The sequence below is a fragment of the Myripristis murdjan genome, chromosome 3 (genome assembly GCF_902150065.1).
Source record: "Myripristis murdjan chromosome 3, fMyrMur1.1, whole genome shotgun sequence".
Lineage (NCBI taxonomy): Eukaryota > Metazoa > Chordata > Actinopteri > Holocentriformes > Holocentridae > Myripristis > Myripristis murdjan.
In genome coordinates, this window is record NC_043982.1 from 31,293,394 (window position 1) to 31,309,086 (window position 15,693).

Below are 15,693 nucleotides of genomic sequence, written 5' to 3' on the forward strand. Positions count from 1 at the left end.
ATTAGGGGTGTTTCTGTGTGTGTGTGTGTGTGTGTGTGTGTGTGTGTGTGTGTGTCTGTATGAATGTGTAAGTGTGTAAGTGTGTATGTGTGTGAAGTCTCTGTAGGTTGGTGTAACATCCACCTTCACCGATGCATTTTCCCCTCTCCTCCGTTAACGTGCTGTTGCTAAGATACCAGCCGCTCATCTTCACTCCCCCACACACAACCGCCTCTATGTGTATGTGTGTGTGTGTGCGTGCGCACAAGTGTGTGTGTGTGTGTGTGTGTGTGTGTTTGTGTGAAAGAGAGATCATTTTCCCTACCTCCTGACCATCCTTGACACAAACAAGACATGCATACAAACACACACACACACACACACGCGCACACACACACACACACACACACACACACACACACACACACACACACACATACACACACCTCCATAAATCATACCTCCACACCCATCCTGCACCTTAAAGGTCACTGTTTGACAAGAAGAAAAGGGCTTTTTTTTTCTCTGCCTCCCTCTAGCCTCCAGACACATTCCTGCCTCTTGAAAACTGGAGACAAACTAAACAAGAGCATCGACTGACCCGGGAGCAGCTTACATACCGTAAACAGCAACATTTATGCTGCACAACTCCTTAAACAAAATGCCGTCAAATGACACTTCCCCATATAAAATCATGGTGTGTGTGTGTGTGTGTGCGTGCCCTGTCTCCAGCAACTCCAGCATATGGCCCCCAGTAGAAATCCAATACCTCCACACACGTCATAGTATGGTACCTCTCAATAATTCATACCTATGTGTGCTTGAGACTAGCGTGTGTATATATGAGTGAGTGTGTGTGTGTGTGTGTGTGTGTGTGTGTCTGTGCTGGGGGGCAGCAGCTGAAGTGTGGGGCAGGCCACTGGGGCGTAGCACAGAAACGCACAGCGTCCCCCTCAAGGGAAAGTCCTCACCCCATGAAAATTCAAATATGTAAGTCAAAGGCAACAAATTCACTCAAACAATTAAACATCAAAGCATCAGGACACGGTGCACCCGCAAAACTCAATGAACGTGGGTGAGGAATAATACCAAAATAATACATAAACAAATAAATTCTGTACATGTAAACTAAAGGGAGAAATAATGAACCGAAACGGGGGGGAAAGGTGGATCAGTTCAAATAAATCAAATGTAAATTAGGTTGAGTGTTTCACACGGAGCATGATGTCATCTTAAGTTGTTCTGTTGTTTCCCTTTCTGTCCACGAGCGACTCACATGTGATCTGAGTGACGCTCATGTGACATCAAAGCGTGAACAACCCTCAGAGGTTTAAACAGCCGGGACTCCGCTCCAGTCATTAGAGGTGATGAAGCCTCATGATGGACAAGCGGCAAAATGTCTTCAAGACAATCAAGTCCAGTTGCCTTTGACTCACTGTCTCTTGATATAGTGATATTCATTTTCTCTCTTCCTCTATCTTCCAGTGAAAATTGTTGTGTCGGGAAGCGGGGGTGTGGTGTGGACGGACTGTGATTTTCTCAGCAAAAGTTCTTCAGTGGATATCTGCTGACAGCAACGGCAGTCCTATTACTCACAGAGTTTTACAGTTGGCAGCGCATATGAAGACAAAGTAGACATATCACTTGCCACTTACTGTAGCTGTTTGTCAGTGATATTAAGGAATCATTTTCAGAAACTTATTTTTGGTATGATGTTGTCACTGCCGAGTAGCACTAACCCAGGACCTCTGTATATTTATCAGGCTTGAACTGTGGACATGATGTTCTTAATATAAAATCAATATGGGAAAGATAGCAAAACACTGTGTTGTGAGTTTGTGCTAGATTAATTCATATGTCTATGTTTGTTATTATGTTATGGAGGTTTTTTCCTCTTATATAAACCATATGTAATTGTTTCTGTCAGATGGTGTGGTCATGTAGCTCCCTGTCTGAGTCGGCTGGGTCCACAGTTCCTCCTGTGGCCTGAAAGAAATTAAGAAAAAACAAAAATAGAGCACTGGCAGGTTTGTGGATGCATATGTGTGTGTGAACAAATTCACAAGCACAGATGTACCGAATGCATTTTTTTTTTTTTAGGAAAATGTGTTGTTTCAACAAGGCTGCAGTCTGATTTCCTGGATTAAACTCAGCACACCCAGCTGCTGAGGAGGTGTGATGACTCCTGGGTCTCATTCTAGCATTTTAAAGAGCTGCTGTTGGACAGAAAACGGCACAAATTTAAGAATCAGATCCTTTCCTCACCAAATAAAGAGCAGTGTTATTTCCACAACACCGCATGCCCTCATATCCTTATGCATTCATATGAATGTAGTGCTGTGGTAAAATCAAGTTATTTGAAAACATAACACACAAAACTACTACAAGATAGATAGTATACTATAGTATAGTATATACATAGTATAGCATAATTTACAGAGTGCAGAGTTTGCAGTTTTATTTATTCTTTGACCTCTGATAAGTCCTACTTACTCTCTACTGGCACCACTACTTCTTCTTCCTCTCCTTCTTCTCTTTCACTCCTTTTTCTCTTCCTCTGAAACCACATGGGACCTTGTTTCTACAGTGCTTTACAATATTAACATTTGACCATTATCATGATCTTGAATGAAAGTCAAGGATATAAGCGATTTTAAAAATGTTCTTCTGCAAATACATAATCACAGATTAGGACTTCAGTACACTAACTGTGATGTGATCAACGTTTCCAGTGTGTGTGTTAGTTGGAGCGCCTTGGAGCTTGTAGATGGTGGCCCTGGGGAAGGAGTTCACATGTTTTATACATGTTTATACTGAGGATGAGTCTACAGATTATTTTTATGGATCTGTTGGTATAAAACTAATAGGGATCTCAGGGATGCACTGATTATTTTTGCAGAGGTTTTAAACAATGGATTTTTTTTTTTTTTTTTTTTTTTTTTTTTTTGATGTAGAGTGAATAAAATAAATGAATGAGCTGTACTGTCTTTTATTGACCTCACAGCCAGGCTGGTGGAGACAGTTCTTGGTACAGAACGTAAAACAAACATTGTGTACCACAATATACAATATACTCAACACAAAGTCTCTTTACAATTTAAAAAATCTATTACAAAAACAATTGATGAGATATGTTAATCAGATTTGTTCTATGTACTCAGTGGTTATCAAAGTTTTTAATCACATTGGACATCAACGACCTGAAGCAAAAGATCACTGATGCCGTTGCCACCATTGATGAGGCTCTGCTACAGCGAAAATGGCAAGAAATCAAGAACAGAAAAGAAGAAAGACGTGCAGGTGAGATTAAAAATAAAAACCCGGAGGCTTATAGAAGAAATCTCACCTCAATGAGCATTATAAGCAATAACAAAAGTCATGTAATCCACAAAAGTAATCAAACAAGCAAACATAAAAATGAAAAAGCAAACATAAAGTCAGCAACATCAATCAAACAAACACATAAAAGAATGTACTGTTTGTTTGTTTGTTTTTTTTAACTATAGCATCTGTGTTTAAAATGAATGTAATCCCTTCAAACTGATTTTTTGTCGTCAGAGAAACTGAACAAGACTAATTTATTTTTCTAAACATATCAGATCAGTTACTGGTGTCTTTGCAGTAAAATTACTCTTACTGCATTGCACAAAAAAAGCGTAAACTGCTTCTCCTCGACACTCCTTTTAAATGGCACTGCTATCTAGTCCAAGACTTTGTGGCTGAATAATCACTTATTTATTCATGTTGGTTATGAGGAAGCACGGCCCAGAAAACCATCGACCACGTGGGCTGAGTAATAATTTAATATTTACCAGAGGAACTAAATGCTACAATATTATCTGCCTCTTTCTCTATGTATACACACACATACACACACACACAGTATAAAGAATTCTGTGTTTGTGTCACACGTATGTGATTGTGCGTGACTGCACAGCTCATCAGACCAGAGGGGTGCTTCTCTAAAATAAGGCTTTCTGTGGAGAGACAGTTTGTGCTGGTGCTAAAATTTTCGCCTAATTTTAGTTCGTCAGGGAAATGGAAGCTGTGATGAGGCTGAGAGCTGGGAGATAGATCCCAGTGCTATTGAGTGATGAGTCACTTCAGTCAAATAAACAACACACTCACACAGAGGGAGAGAGAGGGAGAGAGAGAGAGAGAGAGAGAGAGAGAGAGAGAGAGAGAGAAATAGGGCAGCAAAACAGGACAAGATGCAAAAATGAACAGAGGTCGTTGGGTCACTTTATATGGCCAGACCCTGCATTCACATGCCTCTGCATGAATCTGCAAAATGAATATCCCATCCAGAAATTTCACCAGAATGCCATTCAAAGTTGGATGATGAAGTCGGAAAGGCCAAACATTTTCTACCCAAATGTCTGAGCTGTGACACAAACATGACTTTCATCCCTCTCAGCATTTAAGAAATATCAAGTTTTGTGTCAGTCGGGGGTAAAATAACACTCATATACACGTCCCATTTTTATGTGTGTGTGTACTGGGCCAGAATAACCATCATAACTGACATTTCTTTAAACTGATTTCATTAAAATAAGTTTTCAACAAAGTCATATTTGAATGTAACAGTAAGCTATTTAGCAGCCGACTTGATAGTCAAGTGACTTTGTTACTGGACTGTGAAGGCACAAACAGTAGGAGCAGGGGTGCAGCCAGGAATTATGGGTCCTGTGGACAGGAAGTGACTCTGGACCCCCTTAACTTTCCTCTGCCCCCCACCCCCCACCCCAACCCATCATCATTATTCAGCTACAGCAAAACATCTACTGTATGCCTACCCATCCACAACAAAGCACACCTCCACACATTAATTTACTGACTGATCATCACACACATCCCTGATTGACAATTGTTCAAAAGTTGTCCTCTGTCCAAAATCTCTCCAGTGAGGAAAATGTAGTTTTAGTCCACACAGGAAAAACAAGCCAAGTTAAAAGTCCTGCGTGTTCCACTTTCTCTCAGATCACACAGTAGTTGCTGTATTACTTTTTTAAAGACAAAGGAAAGCCGCTCACTCAGACTACTTATCTTAGGTTTACTTCACTGTCCACCAGTGTTTCAGGCAGAGCTTTCATCAGAGTTTCAAAGCATAAAAACCAACACATGTATTTATAGGACTCTTTGGCAGCCAGAGACGATGAAGCAAAATCAAATAAACAACATTACATCATCGTGTTCACCAGAGCAAATTTATTTTCCTCAAATAAGTAATACAGAAGCATAAGTTACTTTCATTACATCAATTAGATACACTTAGAATTTTTATACTGTCTTAAATAGGGTAGCCTCTAATTTATGGTAGTATGGTAGCATCAATCAATGAAGTTGAAAAAATGAATAGAGTACATATGAATTACATAGAAAAACACATAGAGGAATGTGGAAAATTCCACAAGAAAAGTTGCAAAATTGAGATATTGAAAAATCAACTGGTGCTAGGAAACACTATTTTAAGGGCCTATTATCAGTGTCTGCTGCACAGCCTGCACCTCTTGTAAAGGTGTGCATCCACAGCCTTTTCCCTTTATTACATTTTTAAGCACCGATTTGCAGATTACAGCCAAGCTATGTCTCAAAAGATGATGTTAAACAAAAGAATAATGTATTATAAATCTACACTTGAGGACCACAAAAGGCATTTTAGTGCAGACACCACCACCCCACCACCACCCCGCCTTACCCAAACACACACACACACACACACCACAGCTACCAGAAATAACACAGCTATCACTCTGCTTTAGACATAGTGGAGGTGACAGAGTATTGCTGGAGCTATATTTGTGGCTGTTGTTGACACCAATGAGTCATGGTACTGTCTATTACCTGAAGGTGGCAAAGTATGACTTGGTGAATTAGGTGCCTGGATTACACTGACTTAATACTCAGGAAATGTTTCTTTCAACTGCACATTTCCAAGACTGAATCTATCCTTAAACTGATGCAAAACAGCTGACTGTAAACCCTACATGACTTTATCCACAAAGAAAAGAAAAACGATAAAATCTGACCAGCAGTTTTTTGTTCAGGCTGCCTTTAAGTGGAACAGTGGCTGGTTCATCCACCGCGATCGATGCTAATTATCTAAATTTCCCGCAGAGATAATTAAAGTTTGATCTTTTCTGATCTTACTACCGCACAATGGCAGATCTAGGAGGTGGCAGGGGGTGGCAGCTGCCACGTCAAAAAAAATAAATAAATAAAATAAAAAAAAATAAGGCCTTGCCACTTTGGTTTTGAGCAGTCTAAATGATAAAAATCAGAAATGTACAAAACTGATGTCAAAGTTCGACGCAGCATGGTGTGTGGAAATCTGTGGACAAATTCAAAAGGGGTGAAACTGTGTGGTGCCGCACTTGTTGATGGCTTTGGTTGGATTTTCTCTTTAAATAGACTTGGCATGAACTGATACACTGTATCTTTAGGATAGACTATGGAACACACGTGAACTGATACATTGTGTCATTAGAATGGAACATGGAACACACATGAACTGATGGAACATGGCACACACATGAACTGATACATTGTACATACAGTGTATCAGTGCATGTAAAACCTATAGAGAGAGAAAGCCCAGCCGAGTCCACTGACCACCAGCCTGGTGCAGCCGTACTGTGAGCTGATCACTGATGTTTACCACACAAAACAGAGTCTGGGCTCTGTGTGATTCAAATTGTTTGGAAAGGGTGTGGCAGCAGTGAGCGTTTGCAGAAAACAGCTAGCAGGTGATTGGATCAACCATCTGTCAATCATAAGGTAACTGTCCAATCAAACAAACAGCATACAGCACATTGGAGCTAAACGTCAGTAACTGATACTAAGTGCTTACTACCACAACTGAGTAAGCATGGTAAGCGTACTGCCAGCTTGTTAGCCTGTTGATGCCTGATTCTGGCCGTTTTTGTAAGGAAAGTCCACACTGATGTCCTGTGTTGTTTCTGTTTCCCAGTTCAGTGCTCTGTAGCCTCTCGTGTCATCCTCACCTAACCGCACCTGTATCCCTCAAAGGACGCCTACTGGTCCAACCATTTTTTGGTAATTAACCAAACGTTTCGGTTGAAGAGGGACCAGACTGGTTTTGTGAGTCAAAGCAGTTTGATCTCACATGACCAGATGGCAGTGCCAGGTTGACTGACTACTGTGTGACAGAAAAAAACACAACTACAGTCTTTTGGACATTGGGGAGTGCTGCTGAGCTAAACAGAGTCGAATATATGGAAGTCAATGTGGCTAAATTCTATAAAATGATCACCACATTTGATTCCAAAAGAAAAAGGTGAAAAATTGGACTATCATTGTTATTGTTACAAAATTATAAGCTGAGGTGAAATTGATGGCTGTAAAATTATGGCAATTTCAGAAGATTTCCGCTTGCACTGAGGCTATGTGTTGTTGACTGGTGGCATTTTTTTCCACCTGAGTGATTCCAGATTTCACTCCCAATTCAACTAATTTACATTAAAGTTGCCTGATTTACCCTCCACTCCACTAAGCCACCCTGCCAAAACTCCATGCCCCCTGCTTTGCCACCCCATGTAAAAAATTTGAATAATTGCTATTGAAACCTAGACTTAGTCTGATACTACTATTTAACACAGTAGGCAGCTGTTGGTAATTAGTCATTGTGATTGTATTTATAATAATAATTTAGTTGTAAAGCTCTTTTCAGGAAAACAAAAGGGGAAAAAAGGAAATATGAGACAGGAGAAAGCAAGAGCATAAAGTAAGTAAGAAAAAAATCTGAACAGAGGGATGTAGAGTCTAAGATGTATAATCCATGTAAAAAAAACAAACAAACAAACAAACAAAAAAACATATTTGTGGCAGTTTTCATGTTATGATAGGTAACAGTATTGTTCTGACAGGTTGAAGAGGCTCTCTGAATTGTGTGGTACTCAGTGTTAATATGGTGGGAAGCTAGAGCCTCCTATTGGTCTAGCTACAAAATCACACCTAAGGTAAGTTTTCATGGGATGCATTTATTGTGCAGCTGTTCAGTACAGAGTGCAAAGCTTCTAAAATGGAGCAGCAGTCATAGAGAAAATAAAGAAACCCAAACAGGAATGAAAAAAAAATATGAAGAGAAAGTGACCATATGCAAAAGCAGTTTAAAAGAGAACACTGGTGATTTTTTTAAAATGTCATTAAATTTAATTATATTAAATTAAATTAAATTTAATTTAATATTGTATTTTATTTATTTATTTATTTATTTTAATTTGTGCAAGTGGTTTTTGTTCTCTCAATTTGTGGTCTGAGGTCTGTACACAGAAAAATACTACACAGACAGAAGTAAAAGGGCTATAACTCTTAAAGGGATGGTAAACCACATGGATTCTTATTTAGTATTATTCTTGAGTACTATCTTCATCATCCACCAAGATCTGAGAGTCCCTAAAAGTCAAAAACTGTAATTAAATGTAGTATTAGGAGCTGCATTTTCTGCAGTTCCTTGTACTGTAACAATATTGGAACTAAAACAGCTACAGCTCTTACTAATGTTGCAATAATATGTTAGCAAATGTTTTGTAGCTGGCAGAGCTCTACAGTGCACTTGCTGCTTGTTGTTAAAACTGTGGATCTATATCCAGAAACAGCACAAAACTGACATGCCGTGCTAACAGCTAGTGTTGCATTCTACCAGCTAAGGCTAGCAGGGGTACAGCAGATGTGGGTAATAGTCAATTAAATAAAAACTTGGGTCATGTTCTGATTGCATCGCGCCACTCTTACATGTGAAAGTAATTTTAATCCTCAGCAAAACTGCTCTGCATAGAAAATACATATTTTAGTTTACCATCCCTTTAATGACACCGGTAGTCTCCTACATTGACCAGTATCCCAAATATTATCCATCTAATCCAGTGGTCCCCAACCCAGTGCTCCAGCTTTACTCTTGCACACCTGATCCAATTAAGGCCCATGCACCTTCATGGATGCCCTGTCCAGGTATATCTGTTACAACCAATCAGCATGAAGCCCTGAAATGGATCAGGTGTGAAAGAGTAAAGCTGGAACCGGGGGTCCTTGAGGACTGGGTTGAGAACCACTGATCTAATCCCTGACACCAAAGGAAGGGTCTAGTCCAGGGGTGGGCCACCATGTGCCACAGAGAGTGGACAGTCTGCAGGTTTTCACCAGGTGATTTCACTTAGCACCACACCTTCAAGCAGAGAAGAGGGACTAATGAGTGAAATAACCTGCTGGAGTTTTTGGTTGGAATGAAAACCTGCAGACTCTCAGCTCTCCACGGCACACGGTGGCCTACCCCTGGTTTAGTCTGATGCTTGTTGTCTGGACCAGGTGGAGGGAGTAGCTAAACACTGGTGTGCACCGGAGATGTAAAAGCATTTCCTCCCCAAACTCCAGCTGCTCTGTGCAATAGTGAAGACATGGAGAAGTCATGCTCTCCACAGGTCTGGTTCTTTGGTGTAATCAAGGTGATCCAAGATGTTATGTGTCTGCAGTCCAACACTCTTTCTCCATCAGACGCTAATGTTTCGCCCTAGAAGAAGGAAAACGGGATTATGAGCAATTTACACATGAAGTTAGATTAGTGACATCACACACACACTACACTTCCCCTTTTTTCCTGCACTGTTTTTACATGGAAACCCAGTTAATAGTGGGGTGTTTTTTTTTCTTTGTCCTGCAATGAATTGTAACTTTACTGTGTTAGAGATTGCAGGTTATGTCTGCTAGATGCTCAGAGAGTTTTGTCTTTATTTTGAACTCACTGCATTGGTAGAGCCTGTTGACCCGCCTGATGTCTTTCCTGCTCATCTCGGTGGCTTGTCCAAACTCAACATTGCTGTTTCTGGCGGTGATGGTCTGCAGTTCGCCAGGGGATATGGAGAACGCATATCTGGAATAGGACAAAAACACAAAAATGTATAGCATACACCCCTATATACACACACAATCACATATTCACTACACAGTAGAAGTCCTGAAGCTGGTCAGACCATTCTGACAGAGTGACAATGCAGCATTTGTTTGACTGTGACAGTAAAAACTGTAAAAACTGCATTTTCCTGCAGTCCATCTTCCATTAATCAGAAATTGCATTTACAACTGGGTCTGTGCTATTTTCAGTTTTTTCCCTTTAATTCCTTAAACTATTTTACAGTAGCAGACATTATATTTCTCTACAGATTAACCATTTAAAATGATGGAAAAATCGTTGTATCACTTTATATGGACTGTTTAGTGTTAATATTCAACTCATTATCAGCTTTGGATCAATGTGCAGCTCTATTGTATACTAAGGGTGGAGAAAAATTTGGCCTTTTTTTCCTTTTCTTATTATTCCTCAATCAGTATAATTAAACAAACAAACAAACAAACATTGCAATAAATCTTAATATCACATTGCAATACTTGTAGAATCACAATACTCAAATGCATAAATACTTAAATACTTGATGTGCATTGTTTCTGGAAATATGACTCGGGGTATACAATCTCTAGAAGAGTAAGATTTAACCTTTTCCCTGCTAACAAACAAACAAAAAAAAAATGCAATAAATCATAATATCGAATCACAATACTTGTTGTACTGCAATACTTATAATACATATTGATTCAGTACCCAAGTATCGTGACAGTATCGAATCATATGGTCCCTGACCTGCTGTACACACACACACCCTCTGAAAAGCACTCACACACACACTCACGTGCTGTAATGCATGACAGAGTTGTAGTCGTAGGGAGTGTTCAGGTTGTTAGTGTTCACCCTCCTAAAGTTGCGTTTTTTGTCTGTACAGGAACAGAAAACATACAGTGAGAACTGAAAAACATTCTACAGCTGCGAGGTTTATAAAACCTCTTTCAAGGGATCCCAACATCCAAGTTACATCCTTTTTCAACTTAATTTAAATTCTGCAGGTCCACAGCTGCAAAACATCCTCTTATCTTATCAAGTGATTTAGTCTCATATTTAATCTTGTTTTCCTGAAAGGGATGGTAAATCCAAATATGTGTTTTTTCAATAAAATGGTTTGTATTGACTGAATGACTTGTTAGGATGGACTTTTGCAGCTCATGGACAAAACAGGTGGAAATACAACTGATTAATTCAACATGATTAAAGGATAATAAAAAAAAGCTTAAAAATCAGAGTATCATACTAGGCCTACGTTATGAACTTTTGAAGTCAAAATTAAGAGCATGAGTCTTTCAACCGGAAGGGTTAAAATAAATGAAGACTTTAAACGTGAGCTGACCTTCCTGGATGTTGCGGAAGATGATTCTGACGTAATCATCTCTGTCGCTGCGGACGTGCTCGTGGTGGAAGCCCAGCGCGTGCAGAACCTCGTGCTGCACTATGGGTAAATACACACAGCCGAACCTATTCAGGGAGATCAGCTGTAACCCGCCCTGACGACCCAGGTAGGACCAGCACCTGACACACACACACACACACACACACACACAGCATATACATGCAGCCATGCAGTAGTGTTAGCCTGAGTTTACATGTGAAACTCTTTCATGCAGTTTGGTTGCATGCAACTTTGAGTTGTTTTGGAGTTCCATCAAATGAGAATCATGAACTGGGATTGCATCACCATTTGGAGTGATTCACATGGGTTTGGTGACATAGCAATTGCAAAAATTAAATTTACAATATGCAACAAAAAGCATGTAAATTGCATTGTTCATTATCACAGTTACAGTTAATGAAATCATTGCACCAAATTATCACAGTGAGGGCAATGTATGCATTGTGCCAACTGGTTTGGTACCAAGTGCCTTTTTTAATCTGCTGCAAGATGTGAATACAGGAGTCAGTCCTGAAGAGTGGAGGTGTGTCCAAAAGAAATAATAAGTGGCTCAGGAAAACTTTACTCAAAAGGGTGTCGCTTCCAATAATGGCCCAGTTTCTTTAGATAATCTGTTTAATTTGTCCAGCATATACTCTAGAGTATGTGGTGGAAAAAGAAGCTGACCAGCTTATGTGTTTTTAAGAAGAGTATCCCACTTATGTGGGATAGCCTCAGCCTGTCAATCACAAATAAGCCGTAGGTGTTGGAATTGGCCATATAGAATTTTTTCTTTGAGCTGGTACAACACCTGGAGGCAGATTTTTTAGGAGTTATGATTAGCCCATGGCTCGACACTTTAGTGAATTTCACAGCACTAAAGGGGGTGTAGGGGTGGGGGGGCACAACAGAGTACAAAAACTTAACCAAAGGGAAGACTTTTGGATTCATCGCATGGTTGCGTGGAAGTATCCTGGTCTCAATGAGGGCATAGACTTCACATGTTTTCTGTAATTATTTCTGCTCTCTCTATATGGGTATATCTCTGTCCAATCTCATCTCATGTTTTTTTCTTTTTTTCATTACTTTCAATTTGTTTAACTTGTCATAATAATTTCTGGGCCACTGACTCCCCTTGTATTGTGTGTTTTAAAGCCCTGACAAAGACCTACACTGGCCATAACATGTTGGCTTTTTCTTCTTATTATTTTTTTGGTATTTATAACACGTAGCAAAGGGCTTGGGTTTGGATGTGAACCCAGGCCTCAGGACTGTCCTGTGTCTCTCCTCATTGACTGTCTAATCAAGCAGAAATGCCCAAAAAATAATCCTCAACCATGATCCCTCTATCAGGTATGCCACTGGTACATCCCAACATTTTGGCTTTTTAATGCTTTCACCATTACAATAAAGGCTTTTTAAATACTTCCTTCCTCACTGATACGTTTTCTTATATGTGGAGTGCCTGGATTACCTTCTTGTTTGAACTACTTGATGGGGGATTTAAGGGAAAATCAGAGAACAAAGCGTTTTGTGTGTGTGTGTTCCTACCCGCTGCCTGGGAAGAAGTAGATATAGTCACTCTGTCCGCGCCACCAGACAAAGCGAATGCAGGTGGTTCTGTGAAAGGTGAGCAGGCTGCGAATGATGACTCTCCGCTCTGCCCATGCTGCAGAAACACAGAGCAGACTGATTAGGGATTTCCTCCATTAAACCACCTACTAGTTAAAGGCTACTTTTGAATCAGACCCTCTTTCCCCAACATTTTCCATCATACCAATCAATTATCCCGATTGATTCCAAGAGGAGTCGATTGTGATTGGCAAAAGGAAACATGGACACCAACAGCCAAGACAGCATCATAACTGTAAAAGGCATAAGATACTGACATGCACTGTGTCTTTAAAGAGTTGGTGTGAATGTGCTTTGGGTTGCTTTGGGGGTTGTTCACTGGAGAATTCATTAAGCCTATAGGACTGTATCGGAGAGCTGCAGGACAGCAGGATTTCACAAGATTTGGGTCAGATTTGATTGGTATAATGGAAAATAGTGTCTGGAATTAACCTCTCAGTTTGCTGGCATGAGAGTTTTAACATTTGTGCTTGAGTATGGACAATATTGTTTTTAATCATCTTCACTCATAAAATAGCACAACAAGCCCTCAACTAATAACTTAATTCATGTTATGGTGATATTTTGTACATCAGAAACTGAGAAGACTGAAATTTCCAGCTTTCAAAAATGAAATAACTGATAATGTGACACATTTCAACCGACAGCTGTCACCCATTCACAGTTTTGGTCATTAATAATGGTGCTACATGTGAGAAAAAAAAATGAATATGCATAATCTTAAGTGATTAAAGTAAATAGTTCCTGTCTCGAGACCCTTAATCTATTTTCTAAGGTAATAACATCTGACAATATACTAATTATGTCAGCTTTTATTACATTAATGGGAAACTCATTATATTTTTTTTAACTCACTATAATGACATGCTCGGCTCCAGGCAGCCAAACTGAGCTGTGTCAACTGAGCTGTGTTTGCTATGTCAAAAAGACATAGCAAAGAAAAAAAAAAACAGCATTCGCTCATTCTTTCTTTAGTCTCATTTGTGCCTTCAAGTAGCATAATATCATAAGTGTTACATGCAAATTTTAAATTTAAATGGGATTAATGGGATACCCCCTTAAAAGCAATTTGTTATTATATTACTGGTTTATTATGTTAATACAGTCATTATATTAACAACTGTAAAAAATGTCTGTTCTTTCTTGTTAGTTAATGGTGTCATATTTTAAATGAGCCCGGATGCTACTGCAGAAAACGTAGATGGGAGACAAAAGGTACAACTGAGCATTGTCGCATATTTTGGGATAACATTCTCTGTTGGGGGGTATAATGAGTTCTGAGTGAAACTAAACAAAGGTGTACAGGAGTATAAACTGGTCTAGGATGCAGGAGTCAGGGTTTTTCTTACAGTATGAGTTGGAGATAAAGACTGGGATGACAACGTTGCCGTTTGACCCCTTGGACCATGTGCAGCCTCTGGACGTGCACGGCACTGCGTTCCTTCTTCGGCTCTGAGCAATGTCGTCATCGGTGATGACAGGACCTCTCTTCTGCCGTCCTGCAGGAGAGAGAGTGCAGATGTGTCGAACTCACTGAGGGACAGACAGACACTTAGCTCAAGTATAATTCATGTATAATTCATGTACATATTAGACCACAAAAGGGCTCAAGACAGAAAGGACAACCTGTAGGAAAACAATTGTGATTTATTCAAATATGGAGCTTCACGTCTTTGATGGCTGCTTCACTTTGCCTGAATTGAAAAGCTCATCATCTGCAACTTTCATGCATTAATTTTCATCCTGCATGATATTATCACTGCTGTATAGTATGTATAATTAAGCAAAACAAGACAAATCTTACCTAAGTGACCATTAACTCTTTGAATAATGTCTGAGACCGAGCCTGGAAGCACACAGAACAGACAGAGAGCACCAGACACACACAGCAGTGGATCAACTTATGAAACATCCAGTTAAAACAAAAATGTGTCAGATGTCAACTGAGAGGGGGATAAAGACACGATAGAACTCTGTGTTTCTGAAACTCACCCACTGAACGACGACCACCAATTTCAGCCTGCAGCACACAGGAAAAACATTGCAAGATTTTTTTTTTTTTTCATGACTTCAGCTATTGCAGCTGCAGTGCAGTAGATGTAATGCCATCTGAAAGTTCAGAGACGCTGTAATGTTGATGGTGAGAGGGCAGAAGCCTACCAGAGCAGCACAGAGGAGAGACTGGCTCATCAGGGAGAAGACGAGGAGCAGAAGTGGAGCCATGATGAAGAGCCTCATGTCAAACGTCAAATCTGGGGTAGAGGAAAAATCAGAGCACTGTTTCATCAGCAGCTCACTGGTCTGGGAAGTTAAGTGATAAATCCACTGCCAAGCATCAGCGTCTGTAAGGAAAGTAAGAGGAACGACAGAAGAGGAGAGAAGTCGGGATGTGTGCAGCTTACCTGAAATGTGACTCTGATGCGGGATGCTGCACCTGCTCAGCTCTTCGGTTTTTTATAGACAGCCCCTCACAGGGTGTGACAGAGGCTTTACCAGCATCAGACATCACCCAAATATTTGGACCATATGGACATACTGAAAGAAAATTACTTAACTGGCACGAACCAGATGACAGCAAACCAGATAGACAAGAAAAGAAACCATATAAGTACATTGTGCTGTCAAACCTGAGGAGGACCATGATAAACTAAACTATCAATCATCCTGAAAACCGTTTGTGATATAGGGGCAGATGTGGAATGCATTCAGAGACAATGACTTAAGTATTGTTTTCGTGTGAGACGTTATATCTTTACTGGAAGCTCTCCCAGGGATAAAGCTTGTGCTCTTTTTC

The 15,693-nt window shown here is 40.0% G+C and overlaps 1 protein-coding gene across 1 annotated transcript; it reads right to left on the minus strand.

Annotated features, from left to right (window-relative positions):
- Positions 1–9,675: 9,675 nt before the first annotated feature.
- Positions 9,676–15,405, minus strand: LOC115357231 (high choriolytic enzyme 1-like). The gene is made up of 9 exons (XM_030048648.1): positions 15,372–15,405; positions 15,060–15,151; positions 14,892–14,919; positions 14,704–14,745; positions 14,249–14,398; positions 12,819–12,936; positions 11,229–11,407; positions 10,680–10,761; positions 9,676–9,865 (listed from the first exon to the last, which is right to left on the minus strand). Exons 1-9 carry the CDS (start codon positions 15,403–15,405, stop codon positions 9,676–9,678), a joined length of 915 nt encoding a protein of 304 aa, XP_029904508.1.
- Between the last annotated feature and the right edge of the window lie 288 nt (positions 15,406–15,693).

Excerpts from the sequence above, each read along its gene's own strand:
- LOC115357231 (XM_030048648.1), bottom strand. The coding sequence starts at position 15,405 with ATGTCTGATGCTGGTAAAGCCTCTGTCACACCCT. Across the intron at positions 12,937-14,248 it reads CTTTATCTCCAACTCATACT|CATGGGCAGAGCGGAGAGTC; the intron begins GTAAGAAAAACC and ends GTGTTTCTGCAG. Across the intron at positions 11,408-12,818 it reads TACTTCTTCCCAGGCAGCGG|GTGCTGGTCCTACCTGGGTC; the intron begins GTAGGAACACAC and ends TGTGTGTGTCAG.